Source organism: Rhamphochromis longiceps, linkage group LG16, assembly GCF_057381845.1.
Source record: "Rhamphochromis longiceps isolate RC_006_pf linkage group LG16, R_longiceps_female_GT1.1, whole genome shotgun sequence".
Classification (NCBI taxonomy): Eukaryota; Metazoa; Chordata; class Actinopteri; order Cichliformes; family Cichlidae; genus Rhamphochromis; species Rhamphochromis longiceps.
Window position 1 is genome coordinate 36,356,036 of NC_140572.1, and position 17,343 is coordinate 36,373,378.

At 40.1% G+C, this 17,343-nt stretch overlaps 1 protein-coding gene across 1 annotated transcript; it reads right to left on the reverse strand.

Annotated features, from left to right (window-relative positions):
- Window positions 1-4,995: 4,995 nt before the first annotated feature.
- Window positions 4,996-16,656, reverse strand: LOC146651596 (lactase/phlorizin hydrolase-like). Its single transcript, XM_085383865.1, has 16 exons — window positions 16,107-16,656; window positions 15,765-15,835; window positions 12,315-12,392; window positions 12,125-12,218; window positions 11,209-11,293; window positions 10,425-11,103; window positions 9,681-10,329; window positions 8,041-9,579; window positions 7,661-7,929; window positions 7,270-7,560; window positions 6,962-7,160; window positions 6,285-6,487; window positions 6,095-6,201; window positions 5,707-5,838; window positions 5,382-5,605; window positions 4,996-5,222 (listed from the first exon to the last, which is right to left on the reverse strand). The coding sequence occupies exons 1-16, from the start codon at window positions 16,630-16,632 to the stop codon at window positions 4,996-4,998; spliced, it is 5,373 nt and encodes a 1,790-aa protein (XP_085239991.1). The 5' UTR covers window positions 16,633-16,656.
- Between the last annotated feature and the right edge of the window lie 687 nt (window positions 16,657-17,343).

Below are 17,343 nucleotides of genomic sequence, written 5' to 3' on the forward strand. Positions count from 1 at the left end.
GGCCTTGGGGGCTTGGGTCCTGGTTGTTGTGTCGCCGGGGCTGTGGGCGGGTGGGTGCAGGGGGGCTCAGCCCCAGTGCAGGGGACCTCCGGTGCATCGGCCCAACTAGGGGGCTCTCTAACTGGTGGGGAGGCTGTTATATCTTTGCAGGTGGTCTCCTCTCTACAGGAGCTCACTCTGCAGGTGGGGGAGAGATATAGGAGAGGTAGAGAATGAACTCAACCTGGGTGTCTATTGTCTTGTGTAGTTTGGGAGATGATTGGATGATGGGGTGGGTGCAGTTTTCTCTGGGGTGGGCTGCCCTGGACTCTGTGGGGCTGGGCGGTGCTGCTGCTGCGGGCCCCGGTCCGGATGGGCCTGGGCCCCCTTGCCCTGGTGGGTTCCAGAGTGTGGGGGTGCCTACTGGGGTCAGCGGGGGAGCTGGCCCCAGGGAGGGGCCGCTTGCTCAATCTATTGACCTGGTTTTCCTGGGATCCAGGCCTGAAGGGTGGTTCTTCCCACCGTGACACCTGAGGCATAATCACACACACCTGCTGCTGATCAGCCTCATCTTGGGAGCTACTCAACAGAGTGGCTGTTGTGCTCCAGTCAACGCTGGATCGTTGTGATAAAATTCTTCAGTTTCGCAGTTAACTGTATGTTTGAGAGTTTACCACCAGTATGGAAGTTACTCTGTGGTTTCCAGGAGAGTTGCGGAAACGAGAAGATGAAGCGAGCACATTGTATATAGCCACCAAGAGAGTGGAAACACGGACCACGGACACTGGGAGAAGATACCACACAGGAATCGGGAATAGACACTCACCAGGAGCACACACAGGGATTTATCTGTATCTTGTTATCACTTCACTGTAAACACTGTAAAATGTTTACAGAGTCCACAGTGTTTACTGTAAACACTGTGTTCTATATCGAGAGTCCTGTGTTGGGGTCCTGACTACACAGCTGACAGTTTTACTTACAGAATTTTCAAGAATGGGTCACTGGGTCAAACCAGCAACTTTAAAGGCCGGCTTTTAGGCCAATGACCTCTGACTAAAATAATTATAGAGAAATACCTGTTTTTCAGGCATTTCTCGTTTGTGTGTAATCCACACATCCAGGAACAAACATACACCATTTCTTTGCTCACACCTGTGAAGATGCCTACATCTGGTCTCCAGGGTGACCCACCTCATCTCAACAGGATGTAGGCATTAACACACAGTAGGGGCCTGTCTCAATATGCGTACTTGTACGTACTTGCATTCTTGTGTACTCGTGATACGTCATCAGTCGGAGACCAAGTACTGTTCCAATTCAAAGTACGCATCAAGCTGAGAACGCGAAAAATTCCCAGACGTGTACTCGCTCCGCCGGTTTTATCAAGCATGCATCGGTGGTGACTTGTGTGTACTTAGTACAGCTAAATATCACAGACTGCATTTTGTCCAAAACCCAAACGTGGCAATGGCGGAGGAGCGCCGTTAAAAACCTTTAAATATTACTCTTTCTGGGTCACAAAATAAACTTTTATGTTATTTTCAAGCGAGAATGTAGCTGTGTAAGCTTCAAATATCTGCTCGATTTATCAAGATATCATATATTTCCAAATGTGCTCTGACGTTTTCAGAGACGTCTGTTACCCACCAGCTCCATAGCAGACCGCGAGGTCGAGGATCGCTAGAGCCAACGAGACCAGCGGACTCCCGGCACATCGTTTTCAACCCCCTGTGGTCTTTCACTACTCAGGTTAAACATGATATATAAGTCACTTAGATCACTTCTAAATGTTAATATTTGGTTTATTTCAGTGTATTTCATAACATATTAATCACAGTTAAATTAAGAGGGGATGGCAGTAAAAGTTCCGGACCTGTGACATCATCAAGTACGCTGGTGTTCCAATTGTACAAATCGCGTACTTGAGAATTGAGTAAGGGCCTAGGTGTCTTTTCTGCATGCTCCTCAGCAGCTCTTGTTAACAAGCAGTCGGTTTCTGATTCCACCCGTTCTCCATTTATAATGAGAGTGGAGTTTCATGGTTCGTGGGAGTGCCTGGGAGGTTTTCCACCTGTGGCAACTTGTCCTCCCCTTTTTATGTAGGACCTCCAGCACCTCACCTGCACTTCATAAACCTGTGCAACCTGCTTCCCCTCGCCTGTTCGCTAAGCTCTCCACGGCGAGGTGTTTGCTTGCACGGTTCATACTCACCTCAATATCTGTTTCTTCTCCCTGCCTGCTTGCCTGTTTGCCTGCCCTCCGGCCTTCCATTAGACCTCGGACTCTCTGGAAATTCCCACAGACCTCCCCTTCTCAGAGCTTGCAAACCTGGACCTGCAAATTAAGGAAAATCACTCACCAGCAAACATCTCTCACCTCCTGCCTCCCGTTCCTCTGTCTCTCACCATGACCATTTTAGTAACCCAGTTTTCTGGGACTATTCCCCATGGCAATTACTAACCTAAATCTCAAACTGTTAAACATTTTCTGTTATCAAAATAAACTTTCTTGTAAAGAGTTATTTTATGTGTTTTGGTGTCTGCATTTAGGTCCATTCCTTGAGTGAACCTTCAGTTCATGACAGGGAGTGGACCTGTCTGTGCTGTCTGAAGTCTATGAAAACTTCTTTTAAGGATGCCCAACCAACACAAACCTGATATTTGTCTGAAAAAATAAAAGATTTCATTGTGGTGTGAGAAAGGGCTAAAAAATCTAGAACATGTTATACAAGATGGAAGGTTTATTTCATTTGAAGAACTTGTATCAACATATTGAATCAGCAACAATAAATTTCTTGAATACCTGCAACTGAAATCCATCATTCCATCATAACATCCATAAATTCAATTCTAGTCAAATGAAGCTTATGTGTAAGATCAATACGGAAGATCTATGGCCTCACATTTGTCCGCTCTTAGGTGGTGCTCTTAGTACTTCCAAACAGCAGGCCACCTGACCTTCTGGGTGTTTGAAGAGAGCAAGGTTAGGGAAACCTGGTCGGTGCAGCCGTTTTGTGAAGGGCAGTTGGTGGAGAGGCGGAGGGGCTGAGCAGAGCTGGTGTCAAAGCTGTGATGGACCAGTCCTGTCTGTCTGCAGTCTTTGTCACTGGCAGCGCACGCGTCTAGGAGGCACCTTAACCAGTGATGCTGGTCAGTGGTGAGACCTGCATTGCTGTGTTGCCATATGTCATGGACAGCTTGGGTTATTTCAGTCGAAGGAGGGTTATCAGACCCGGATGTTGGGGCTGACGTGAGCAGTGGTGGCAGCTGCCTGGTGACTGGCTTGTCTGTCCTTTTTCTTCCTCTAGCCACACTTGAGAGACAAATTCTCTGTGCCTAGGGTTATGACTGGCTTCAATGTGTCAACACAGGGCCTCCAGCAGGTCTGTGTTTACCAGAGATTGCAAGGCTGGTCATCAATACAGCTGTGCAGATAGAGCCCTTTGACGTGACAGAGTTGGCTAACTAGGGTGCATTGTTCTTGGAGGGGGGCAGGCAGCTGGAGTGGTGGCCACCTGACTCGACAACTCCACTGTTGTTTCCCTGTGGCTGAGTGGCTCTGGTCTTCACGGTTGGTGTTGGGCACTCATGTGGCCAGGCTCATCACACTGATAGTGACGGTTTACTGGTCGATGAGGAAGTCTTTAGAATGATGGAGGTCGAGGCTGGCAGACTTCAGCTATACAAATACAGGCCACAGGCCAGGCCAGTTTGTGAGGAGTCACCAACTAAGGAGATACAGTACCCTGACACTTACTCTCATCAGGTCTCTTTAACAAGAACAATTTAAAGTGCGTTATTCTGCTCCTTGTTTGTGAAACACTGCTCTACTTTGAAGACCGCTGAAGTCAAATGCACTGAAGTAAAAAACTGCAAAGGTTTAAGAGGCCACTGGATTTATAGCTAAATAACAAATGTTTAAACACAGTTTTAGACTTTTATTAACAAATGAATCAACCTACAACACTGATCATTATTTAGCTTAAATGCTGCACATGGCACACAGCAGCACAGGACATGATGGATGATGGATATATTGTTTAGATTTACATTCTAATTTTAATCACTTCAAGGTAACAGTATTAAAAATTGCTTATCACTGTACAAAAGAGTGAAGACAAAAAATCTGAAGAGGAAGAAGGTACTTACATTTAACAACAATCATGACATTATTCACTGGATTATTGTTTACAGTGTTTTATTTGATAAATTTGATTTTTTGATAAACATATACAAAAACATTATTCAAATATGAGGCTTATTATGCATCCTATACTATAACTGGAAAATTGTTTTTTATTACAAAAATCACTTTTATTTTTTAAATACAGGATAAAATGACACTTTAAATAATCTTGTTGGATTCTCAAGTGTTCATGTTGCAGCAGTGGTCAAGCAAATGATACATGATGGACAAGGATTTAATAACTGACTAAATCATGACAAACTTACAATTTTAGTTATAAGACATCTTACACATACTATGTCTGATGAGCCTAGGAGTTCAAGTATTGTTCAATTTTTAAGGGCCTGCAATCAAATACTGTTTACAGGGGCCTACACTGCACATCATCTTATTGGCAGTTACAGTTTTCACTACATTTGATACTGCCCCATGTTCACTATTCTTGGACCTTTTTTTTCATCTTAAGGAAGAAAACAGAAACACAAATCATCCCTACTACTGCAACAATCATGTGGTGTAAAGTCCAGTCTCAGCATCATTGGTGGAGGGATCCAGACCAAGGAATTTCACGCTGTTAATGTTGACTGGTGGTGCAGCTGTTGGTGCAGAGAGACAGTGAAAACAATACTGTCATATTGTTTGTGAACATTTGCAGATAGTAACTTTAAATCCAACCTTTATTTTAACTGTTGCATGGCTTAGGAAATAGAGGGTTCATGAGAGAGTACTAACTAACCTGCTGAAAAGATATTTATTTGAACATTTAATTTAAAGGTCTATCATTCAAAGTAGGAATCTGAGCAAATCTTTTATCACTTTACCTTCAGACTATGGGTTCAGGCACTCATGTCCTGATTCAGGGTCGGGGAATCCGTTGCACTTAATCATTTTGGTGTAGAAGTTAACAGAGCTCTTAGGCACTCGAGGAAGATTAGGGTCTGTGCGATTAACGTAGAACAGACCAAATCTCTCTGAGAAGCCAGCAGTCCACTCTAGGTTGTCCATAAGTGACCATGCTGTGTAACCACGCACATCCACACCATCAAGCAAGTAAGCTGTGAAAAGAAAATAAGTACCTTCATATTCTTAAAATTCTTCTTTCTTTTAGAGAATGAGCAGAACAATTTTTAAGCATCCATATTACACACAAAACATTATTTTCCTCTCCAGGACACTTGTGGCTTTAGATTTCATATAAGGGGAAGCTTTGATACCTTTCAACACCTCGTTGATGTATTGGTCATAGTAGTAAATCCTGTGAACATCATTTAGATCAACAGTCCCCCGCTCTGAAACTCCATTCTCAGTGATTACGATTGGTGGATTTCCATATTCATTCTTAATGAAGTTCAGCAATCTGCGGATACCAAATGGTGCGATCTTCAGCCAGGAGGAGCCTGTATCCAGCCAGGTACGATCAGAAACTCCCATGGCACCCCTGCAGGGGACAAAGTTAAGAGAAGTACAGAATAAAAAAATGAAGCTGTTCAGAAGAAGTAGTCCCAGCAGACATTTATTTTTCAAATGTTAACTTCTTACTTATCTGCCTCAATGCTTTGAGCATCTCCGTGGTCCACAGGGAATGCCAGCACAGATGTGTAATGGTTTAGTCCAAAGAAGTCATGAGTGCCCTTAATTCTCTTAATCTCCTCTGGAGTGAACTCAGGCAACCTGGAGAAATTGAAGTAAAACCAGACTTACTAATTTTAGTAGACTTAAAGTTAAATTATTCTACTATAAAGTTGTTTAGAAAATCGAATACAAAATTTTAAATATTTAATAACAGCGTTTTGATGGATGCTCAATCATCCAGATAAGGAAATCCCAAAAAGTTGATTCTGTTCATATGGAAGTAGTGTTTTCAGTAGGAGAAATGTTTTGTGAACAGAATTAGCTTTTTGTGATTTAATAATAGCCTTTGTAATACCGAGACTGTGGTAGACCAGCAGCTAGACTTCGGTCACGTATTCTTTTCTTCATAATTTCACTGTAGTCACCATTAAATATGGGATGGGCAAACCAGCCAAGGTAGAACTGCACAGAGAGAAACATAATAGTCATTTGAAACTAACTGCTGTCAATTTTTCTTTTGTCACATCTGAGAAGAAATGGCATACCTCCACCACACGTCTTGCAGCGTCATAGTCCTCCTGCCTATAAGGATTTCTGGGTTCAGACCAGTCAGAGTTGACAGTGATGGAGATTATGCCGTTCTGTTTGGCCCTGTACTTGTCATTGTAGAGATGCCAGGCCTCGGCATGAGCTTTAATCAGGTTGTGACCAACAATGTAGGGCAGAGTGTCTGGTCCTGAACTGATTCCTGGTGAGAAAAAAAAACCAGAGCATATAGGCAGCAAATGTGTCATGTTTGTTTGCTTTTTTTCACTACGGTTTAGAAATTTGAAGAACTGCTATAAAGATTACAGCTTGTTTCAAAACAGTCAGAAATTTACCTGGACAACAATTTAACATTTTTTCTTTAACACTATATTACTCTGTAGCACTTATAGAACTTGGTTAATACCAGTGTAGTATTAGATGCAAAGCATTACTTAAACCAGGGGTGTCGAACTCCAGGCCTCAAGAGCCCGTGTCCTGCAGGTTTTCGATGTGTCCTTGATCTAACCCAGGTGATTTAAATGGCTAAATGACTTCCTCAACATGTCTTGAAGTTCTCCAGAGGCCTGGTAACGAACTAATCATTTGTTTCCGGTGTGTTCCAGAGTGATATCTAAAACCTGCAGGACACCGGCCCTTGAGACCTGGCGTCAGAGATTCCTGACTTAAACCATACCTGGGGCAAAGCTTCCAAAGCCATATCCATGGTTGGCTGTCATGATTGGTTCATTAAAGGTGATCCAAATTTTCACCTTGTCACCAAGACGGTCAAACATGAGGTCAGCATAGTCCCTGAAAAGCTTAATAAAGTTCTCATTCAAAAAGCCTCCATAATCCTCTATAGCTTGTGGCAGGTCCCAGTGGTACAGAGTAACCTGAAGGGAAAAGGAAAAGAAAGGAAAGGAAAATGACTGTCTTACTAAATCTAATACATTTACATGTATCTTTTCTGGCACACAGGGAAATTAATACAATTATTCATACCTGTGGCTGGATATTTGCAGCATGCAGTGCGTCCAAAAGTCTTTGGTAGTACTTGATTCCAGCCTCGTTAATGTTATTAATGGTGCCATCAGGAAGGACTCTTGACCAGGATAAGGAGAAACGATAATGGCTGACTTTCAGCTGCTTTAATATCGCAACATCCTCTTCTATTTTATTGTAACTGTCACAGGCTATGTCCCCATTGTCATCATTTAATATTTTGGAAGGACTGTGAGCGAACTTGTCCCAGATGCTTAGACCTTTTCCATCTGCCCTCCATCCTCCTTCAATCTGGACACAATAAATGCAAAACAAAAATTTAAAGAGATGAAAACAAGGCAAGCAAGACAGTATTGAGTAAAAGTAAAATTGCAGTAAAAGTATAAGTTACTTGGTATGATGCTGAAGCAGAACTCCACATGAAATCCTCTCGGAATTGACCATAAAGCATCTTCTCATCATCTGGCAAGGGGAAACCATTATCCTTTATGATGTTGTAATAGTAATGAGCTGAGTACTTTGGTGTTCTTGGACGGTCTGGGTTTGTGAAGTCCACGTGGTGCAGCCCAAATAGAAATTTGTACCCGTGCAGCCACTCAAAAGCATCCATAAAAGCTGTTGCTGTGTATCCTCGCAACCGCACACCATCAAGGTTATTGGCTGTAATGTAACCACAAATGCAAACACATACATACAAAATAAATGAACAACCAGTCATGGCAGTGGTGGAAAATGTTAAATATCTTCTGAAATATTTTTATATCACTGCACCTTTGAGAGCCTCATCGATATAGGTCTTGTAGAACATTACTCTTTCAAAGTCATCCCATTCTACTGCTGCTCCATTCTCAGTAATATAAATCTCTGGATCACCATACTCCTCCTTGATCCAGTTGAGGAGTCTCCTCAAGCCCCAGGCCACAGCTTTTTGGTTAGGAATGGCTGTAGTTGGTGAACTGGGTTCCTCGGATTCTCTCATGTCTCGGTCCCATTCATAGGAGTGAGGCTGAAGTGCAGCTGTAAAGTAGCTCACTACCCTTGTAGTGTAATGATTTACACAGAATACGTCAGCAGTTCCCTTGATGAAGTTCTTTTCTTCTTCAGTAAAGGAAGGAAGTCTTGACTGTGGAAGACTTTGGATTTCACTTTTGTTCCCAACTTGCCACTTCAGTACATCAGGATAGTCACCATTCTTAAAAATAGGATGTGCAAACCATCCCAGTTGGAACTGCATCGCCCGGTCAGCAGTCACCACTTCACGGACTACGTTGACATCAGCAGGTTCAAACCAATCAGCGTTGAGGGCTATGGAGATTAGACCACCCTGCAACTGACGATATTTGTCATCATATGTATGGTAGGCCTTGGCATGGGCTTTAATGAGGTTGTGTGCAACTATGTATGGTCTATATCCTGGGTCCACAACATTTGGTGGCATATTTCCAAGTCCATATCCAGACCATGCAATTGTCTGAGGCTGGTTAATGGTTATCCAGAATTTCACTCTGTCACCAAAAGTAGCAAAGCAGAAGTCGCAATAGTCATTAAAAATGTCTATCATCTCTGCACTTTCCCAGCCATTGACCTTTTGCAAAGCTTCAGGAAGGTCCCAGTGGTACAGTGTTACCATGGGTTCGATATTGTACGCTATAAGACCATCAATGAGTCTGTTGTAGTAGTCAACACCTTTCTGGTTGAGGGACTTACGTGTGCCATCAGGAAAGATCCTGGACCAGGACAAAGAGAATCTGTATGACTTCACCCTCAGAGCCCGCAGCATGTAGAGATCTTCATTAAGTCTGTTGTAACTGTCACAGGCTACATTGCCGTTTGCATTATCAGGAATAGTGTTAGTTGTCTGAGTGAATGTATCCCATATACTAGGACCTTTGCCATCAGCATTCCAGCCACCTTCAATTTGGTAGGCCGACGAAGAAATTCCCCAACTGAAGCCTTCAGGAAAAGTGCCATAATGGTACATTTGTCTATCAAAGTTTGACTGTGAAGAGAATTTCTCCCAAACTACCTTTGCCTGAGATGGAACTTCTGAGGGTGGTAAAGCAGCTAAACGTCGAGTTAATGGCCTTTCTGCAGCTTTAAACTTCTTACTTTTTTGTGAACTGAAACCGTTTTGCTCGATAATCTCAGCGTACAAATATGCAGATTGCTTTGGGGTCCTTGGTCTGGATCCCACTTCAAAGTTGACATAGTGAAGACCAAATCTTTGACTGTAGCCTTGGTTTGCCTCAAATCCATCCATGAGTGACTGCACTGTGAATCGCTGCACATCCACTCCATCTGTGAGTGTTGCTACAAAATGAACAAACAAAAACAAAATTAATATTTGAATTATTTTAACTCTCTCTCTAAAAAAAATGTGCCTTCAAATTGGGGAAATCTCCAACACTAACCTTTCAGGGCCTCATTGATGTAACTTCTCATGTAGTCCATTCTGCTGGTGTCAGTGAGACTGTCAACACTGTAATCTGTTGGCATCCCATTTCCTGTTATGTATACAGGCAATTTGTTAACATTCAGGTATTCTGTTGCAATGTAGTTCAGGAGCCTTCTAAGTCCCCAAGGAACAGGATAGATCCAGTCAGAAGCTGTGGAACTCCATGTGGGGTCCACAGTTGCATGGAAGTCACCCACACCGTCAGGACCAGGGGTGCACCCACCATCACTGTTGCTGACCAGCCGAGAAGTATAGTGATTTAAACCAAAAAAGTCAGCAGTACCAAGTATCCTCTTGCTCTCTGTGGGAGTGAAAACTGGGAGCTTTGCTGGTACAGAGTCAGGGCATGCGGTTTTCTTCTGTTCCACCTGATCTTTGAGTATTGCAGGATAATCTCCGTCTACAAATATGGGATGTGCAAACCAGCCCAGCATAAACTGCAGGTAACGGTCTGCAGCTGCTACGTCTTCAGGTTTGGCAGGGTCACTGGGCTCAGCCCAGTCAGAGTTCAAGGCAATGCCCACTTTTCCTCCTTGTGTTTTTCTGTAATTGTCATTATAGACATGCCAGGCCTCGGCATGGGACTTGAGAATATTGTGAGTGACCTGATAATGCAAAATCAAATGTTAAGTACATTAGTGCAATAATTACACTTGTAATAAAGTGATTAATTGTAGTATTCTAATAACATCACTGTCACCTGATAGGAAGATTCCACATAGTCCTTTACTCCTGGGGCATGCACACCAGTACCATACCCGGCATGGCTCACTACCCAGGGACTATTGAATGTGTTCCAGATCTTGACTCTGTCTCCAAACCTGGAGAAGCAGAAGTCTGCATAGTCTTTGAAGGCCTCTACAATGGAGGCATTGGTCCATCCACCATAATTCTGGAGTGCTTGAGGCAGATCCCAGTGGTACAGAGTGACAATGGGTTGTATGCCAGATGCAACGAGAGCATTTATCAGCTGGTCATAGTATTGAGCTCCTTTTTCTGATTGGCTCTGTCGGTACCCTGTGGGGAAAATACGGGCCCAAGAGATGGAAAACTGGTAGGTGTCGACCTGAAGACCTCGCAGAAGGTAGACATCATAATCTACCTTACGGTAACTGTCGCAAGCTAGGTCAGCTGTCTGATTTGCAAAGGCCAATCCCTCATGACCAAACCGGTCCCAAATAGTCTCTCCTTTCCCACCTTCTGACCAGCCACCTTCAGTCTTAAAGGATACGCTGGAGGTGGCCCACTGGAAGCCAGAGGGGAATGATTCCTGAAGGAAAAGATCTCGTTCTGCTGTGGTCTGGGACTTAAATTTATCCCACACAGTCTGATAACTGTTTCTTAACCCTGTCATCCTGGTGTGGTGTGAAATGCCATGGCTTTTGGAAAGAGAGAGACATGAAAAATATAAGCAAATCTTTAATACAATAAGAAGAAGAAAAAACAGAATTCCAGTACATATAAATCAGAAAATGAACTCTTACTTGACAAGAGCATCTTCCGTGTCCAGTTTGCCTAACATGTCCTTCATGTCACATCCCACAATATTCAGGCCATTGTCCATCAAGCCTGTGTTGTGTTCAAGAAATATGAATTGTTTTATGACTGATGATAAATAACTTATCTTGAAAAATATATTACTCTTAAAATAAAATTTTGTGTAATTAATCAGTTTATTTGTGAATTTCGCAATACTTCGCTTAGTTTATGTAAGGAATTTTATCTAACTAAATCTAGAAATAATCCTCTTTAATCTTAAATAAAAACCCACTTGCTGTTTCTTTGACACACCAGGGCTCTATTAGCTGTTTCAGTAACAATATGTATTCACTGTTACTGAAAAATAGTGAGCACAAGTCGTAAGCAAAGGCTAAGTCTACAGGTGCCTTATATAACATCACTGGCCCATAACAAGAAGATTTCATGACACAATAACACTCCCAAAATCTAGAACTTTATCTTAATGTATTCTGTTTGGGTAACAACACCAGAGGATTTGCCCAGATGTTGTGGCCTTTGGTTTTTCTTTATTCTGCCATCCCGTAATATCTTCAGATCGCTGTTTTACAAAGCCATTTTTTGACAGGATGTACACTGTACACATTATTTAGTGATGTTATATTCACAGAAACATTTAACATTACATGTATGAAGTATACATATTCATTTGGTATGTTCTTGGTAACTAGCTTATTAGGCACCATGAGTACGAATTTCATGTAGAAAAAAAACACAAATCTCTACTAAGACAGCCACTGGAAAGTCGTATTGTTTCTTTTATATATACAGCTGCACATTCATAAAATGAGGTATTGTTCTCATGTCTATTATGGGAAATTAGTTTTAATTAATTATTAATATCTTATATTTGCTAAGTCAAAAAGCTGTCATGACATTTACCATTTAGGAAATCTCCAAGAAGCTGGTAATCACTGGGAGAACAATCATGAGCACTCATCTCGTAAATCAGGATAGGCAAGTTCCTGCTCAAAATCTACAACATAAAATGAAACATATGTAGCTTTGCTGTATCAGCAAAATGTTAAATGCAACATTTTTAAAAAACCCCATCTTATTACAATTTCAATACCTGTAAGTTCCTCAGTTCATTTTCAAACTCTGAAGAGATGGCACAGTTGTAGTCAATGTGCACTGACAAGAAATCCATCTGTTTAAAACAGGAGATACACAACATGTTGTCACATCGTTATTCTGAGATGGGACATAATGAGAAGAGACTTAATGTGAAATGTATTACAGTAAACCTTTCCTTTTTTTGCACGACTGAATGTAATGCTCCATTTTTGTAGGAAATTGTTGTTTTTAACATAATTTTTTATATATTTTAAGGTGATTAAGCGGACTTATGTTGCCACTTCCATCCTTTAAATAAATACAAAAAAAACAAATTAATCATCTTTGAAACAAACAAAAAAAGTATATAATTATATGACCAATTAAAATCCATATAACAGCAATCAGTAGTTCCAGGTTTGGTGACAATGATTCCAATTTCCTTCGGGAATGATTAACCTCACGTTATTGCACATTAGTGCTGCTGTTCTTGTTACTTTCTTGTCACTAGAGTGTGTGGTGTAAAGAGGTGTTGAATGCCTTCAACAAAACCAAAATTAAAAATAAATGAAAAAATTGGATAATAATTAAAAATTTAAATACAAATTTAACAATTTATTTATTACATTTAATAATTATTATAATTGTTAATGATTATTTGATTCGTTAGAAATAGTTTAATAAAAGAGAAAAATCATCTACAAGAAGCAAATATGATTTCACAACAGCCATTTAATGTGCACATTATGCACATTTTTGACTCTAAGTGGCATAGTTTAACAGTTTCAATTTTCAGTTTTAAAATGGAAAAAATGTTTTATCCTCAGACAAATTTAAGATTTAATTGTTTGGCCACAGTAAAAATGGCCTCTGTGATACATGAAAGCTTTTTAATGTGGTCACTGATTGTGACCACACAAATTATGTGGTCACATAAATTGACCAAATAATTATATGTTCTCAGTCTTGTCAATTAGTGGTAAAGATCATATAAATGACCATCACTGGGGACGTTCATTGAAATAATCATAATAAGCAGATTAACAAATTCACCAGTGAATTGCTTAAAAAGCTGAATTTGAGGCTTGTAATATGTTGGAGAGATTTAAAAACAAGCTTTAAATGCACGAAAATCATGAAAAATCTCGCATCAGATGGAAATTTGCATGGTTACTTACGTGATTAAATTTCTGCAAGAAGTAGTCTATTACTGGCAGAAATTAACGCAACTTATTTCCTTCAAAGAGGACATTTGTCACTTTTGAGGCCATGGAAGAATTTTGTTTCTCATATATTTGGTAGGTTGGTTGCTACTATCAGGTCTCACATCTCCCCTCCAGCTTATGATTCCTCTATGAGCCCTCTATGTGTCACCTCGACATTATTATATTTCAAAGAAGTCTTTGACACTATTGGACCCAACGTTTTAAACATTATTAACATCTCTTGCATTCAGTTCTTTAAAAACCTAATCTCAATGCATCAGTTCTGTCAAATTTTAGGCCAATCTCTAAACTCCCCTTCCTGTCCAAAATCCTGGAAAAAAATTGTTTTTCTTCAGCTCCAGGCTTTTCTGGAAATGAATGACATCTCAGTTTCAAAGCACTACATAGCACTGAAACTGTGCTTTTAAAAGTTCTTAATGATCCATCCATCCATCCATTCGCTTCCGCTTATCCACCCCCCTTACATATGGGGTCCCTCAAGGATCTATCCTGGGCCCAGTACTCTTTTCCCTTTACATGCTCCCATTAGACTCTATTTTCAGGAAACAAGGAATCTCATTTCACTATTATGCCAACGATTCTAAAATTTACTTTCCTCTTAAAAAGAATTCTACGGACTCTCTAAACGTTTTGCTAGACTGCCGTGATGACATTAAATCGTGGTTTGCATTACATTTTTTTAATGTAAACAACCAAAAAACTGAGATTGTACTATTTGAACCTTCTGACCCTTGCTTTTCTCTGAAGGTTGACCTTGGTCCTCTGGAAAAGACCAGAAATCCCTTTGCAGAGAATCTGGAAGTGTTCTTTGATAGCAGCTTTTTATTTGAGAAACAAATTCTGTTGTAAAAGCTTCTTCCAGCTCATCTCTCCAACACTTGACATTTTTAAAACTCATTTGAAAACACATTTTTTACTCTCTGGCTTTTAATTGTGACTAAGTGTGTGTGGTGTAAAGAGGTGTTGAATGCCTTCAACAAAACCAAAATTAAAAATAAATGAAAAAATTGGATAATAATTAAAAATTTAACTACAAATTTAACAATTTATTTATTAAATTTAATAATTATTATAATTGTTAATAATTATTTGATTGGTTAGAAATAGTTTAATAAAAAAGAAAAATCATCTACAAGAAGCAAATATGATTTCACAACAGCCAGTTAATGTGCATCGCTTTTCTCTGAAGGTTGACCTTGGTCCTCTGGAAAAGACCAGAAATCCCTTTGCAGAGAATCTGAGTTCTTTGATAGCAGCTTTTTATTTGAGAAACAAATAAATTCTGTAGTAAAAGCTTCTTCCAGCTCAGGGTCTTTGCAAAAACTAAGAACATTTTGTCATTTGCTGACTTCGAGAAAGTGATACATGCATTTATTTCATCCAGGCTTGACTACTGTAACAGTGTTTATTTTGGTATCAGCCAGGCTCTGCTCTCTTGTCTTGAGCTAGTTCAGAATGCTGAAGCCGAACTCTTGACAGGCACTCGTGAACATGGCCATATTTCCCCAGTCTTGGCTCATTTACACGGGCTTCCAGTATGTTGTAGAATTGGCTTTTATCCTCAAACTTAATTGTGACTAAGTTTTGTGTTGTTCTTTGTGTGTGTTTGATCTACTTGTTACTAGTGATGTGCGATACCACTGATTTCCTTTCCGATCCGATACCAAGTAAAATTCAGGGTGGTATCGACGATACTGATCCGATACTGATACTTTGTACAAAGACTGTTTCATTATATTTCATATATACTTGTATTATGTAATTGTAATAATATAATAATATAGCTTCATAATGATTACAGGACATCAGGACTATGAAAGGCGTAAGAGGAAGTAGTTCCTTCTAATTTAGACGATCCAAATGATATAGTTTCTTTCCATTGTGTTCCTGTTAATGATAAACTACAAATTTACCCCAAAGTACTAAAATATTGATATTTTAATATGAGAATCGATTCTAGAACATAAATTACTGGTATCAGAAGAATCGGTATTTCAATATCGATCCGCACCACTACTTGTTACTTTTTACTATGTGCAGCACTTTGGTAAACCTGTGTTGGTTTTAAATGTGCTTATAAATACATTGATTGATTGATTAATTGATTATTGCCAAAATAAGATCAACAACTGAAAATTTTATTAGGATCCTAAATAAAAATCATGCAAGGAGGTGAAATTCTGACTATACCTATATTATTGTATAGATTATGTATCTATAAAAGAAAAGAAAAAACTTACACTTGTTGAAGCTTTAATGTCGGAGAGAGAAGCCACATCTTTAGTTTTCAGTCCAAGTGACAGACGTCTACCTGTAAATATGCAAGCATGAAAGGCACTTTTACTGTTTGGAACTGCTGAACATGTGCTGAAGGATTTTATTAACTTAGTTTGGTTATACACTGATGGAAATTTATTTTTACAGGTGATTTCTCAAGACACTTACATATAAACAAAACCTTAAGTAAACTCAAGCCTCAGAGAAATAAGAACAAGTATTGACTAGTGAATAATTCTGAAAATATAAATTTAGTCATGTTCTTTTGTCTTTAATCTTCACTTTTTCCTGTTAATTTGACTCACCTTTGTCAGGAAAGCGCTGATGGTACATCTGGTAAATGTTCTTGTTTAGTTGAAGGATGTTCTGCAGAAAACTGGGAGCATGTGCAGGCTGCCCGTCATGCCAAACACCATCCAGTGTCAACCATGAGTGTGCAAGTGGTGCAAACTCTTGGAAGGCAAACTCTGCATACTGCTGAAACATCTGTGCCAGCTCCTGGCTCTCCCAGCCTCCATACCTTGATTGCAGAGACTCTGGAACTGTCCATCCTTGAAGGATGACCAGAGGCTGAAGACCTGCTTCCAGCAGCTGTTTCAGCAGGGTCTGGTAACATCTAACCACAGCCTTCTGGGGCTGGCTGGGGTGGCCTGTAGGAAGAAGTTGAGCCCATGACAGCAGTACTTTGAAGTGGGTCACCCCTCTGCTCTGCAGGTACTCAAAGTACTGCTTAGAGCCAGGAGGAACGGGATGACTGCAGTCAAAGGCATCATTTATGCTTCTGTCTGAGCTTCTGACCAACTGCTTTGTCAGAGGCCCTGCAAGAAACATGAAGTCCTCTCTTCCATTTACCTCACTGCTCTGACAACTACAGAGACAAAAAATGTACAGACTAAAGACCCACAACAGCTTCTTCATTGTGGCTCAAAAACAGAACAACTGATATTTTTCGAGTGTAGCCGAGCTATTTAACAGCAATATCTTTCCTTTTTTTTTACATTGTTACACAATTATTGTTATTGGCACCTCATCTAGTTATCACAAGTGTTTTATTGTAGCTTTGAGAGATAGGCAGATAGACTCTGGACTCTAGAGATAACACCTTCCCCATCTTCTGTTCTTGAGCTCTGATATACTTTTTATTGCTGTAGAATCATATCATAGTCATTAATTTTACTACTCCTATCCTAGGTGCTTAATTTTAGTCTTTTAACTCTTTTATTTACTTTTGACTTATGTTGGTTTGTTTTTATGTTTAACATAGTTAACATTTTACTGTCGAAGTGTTGCAAAGGTGTTGAAAACATTATGTTGTTATAATTATTACCACTTTTATTATTGTTATCTATGAAGCCTTTTTATGTGCAACAAGGTATCAAAAAGATTTATTTGATACAAGTTTAGTTTTGACATGTATTCATTTATTTGTATTAATAGTAGGGAAATCCTACCAGTGACTGGACAAAGATGGACTGAAAGACAGCACAGAGGCATTAATCATGGCAGTAGCAAGCCCTAAGCACAAGATCAACAGATGCTGGG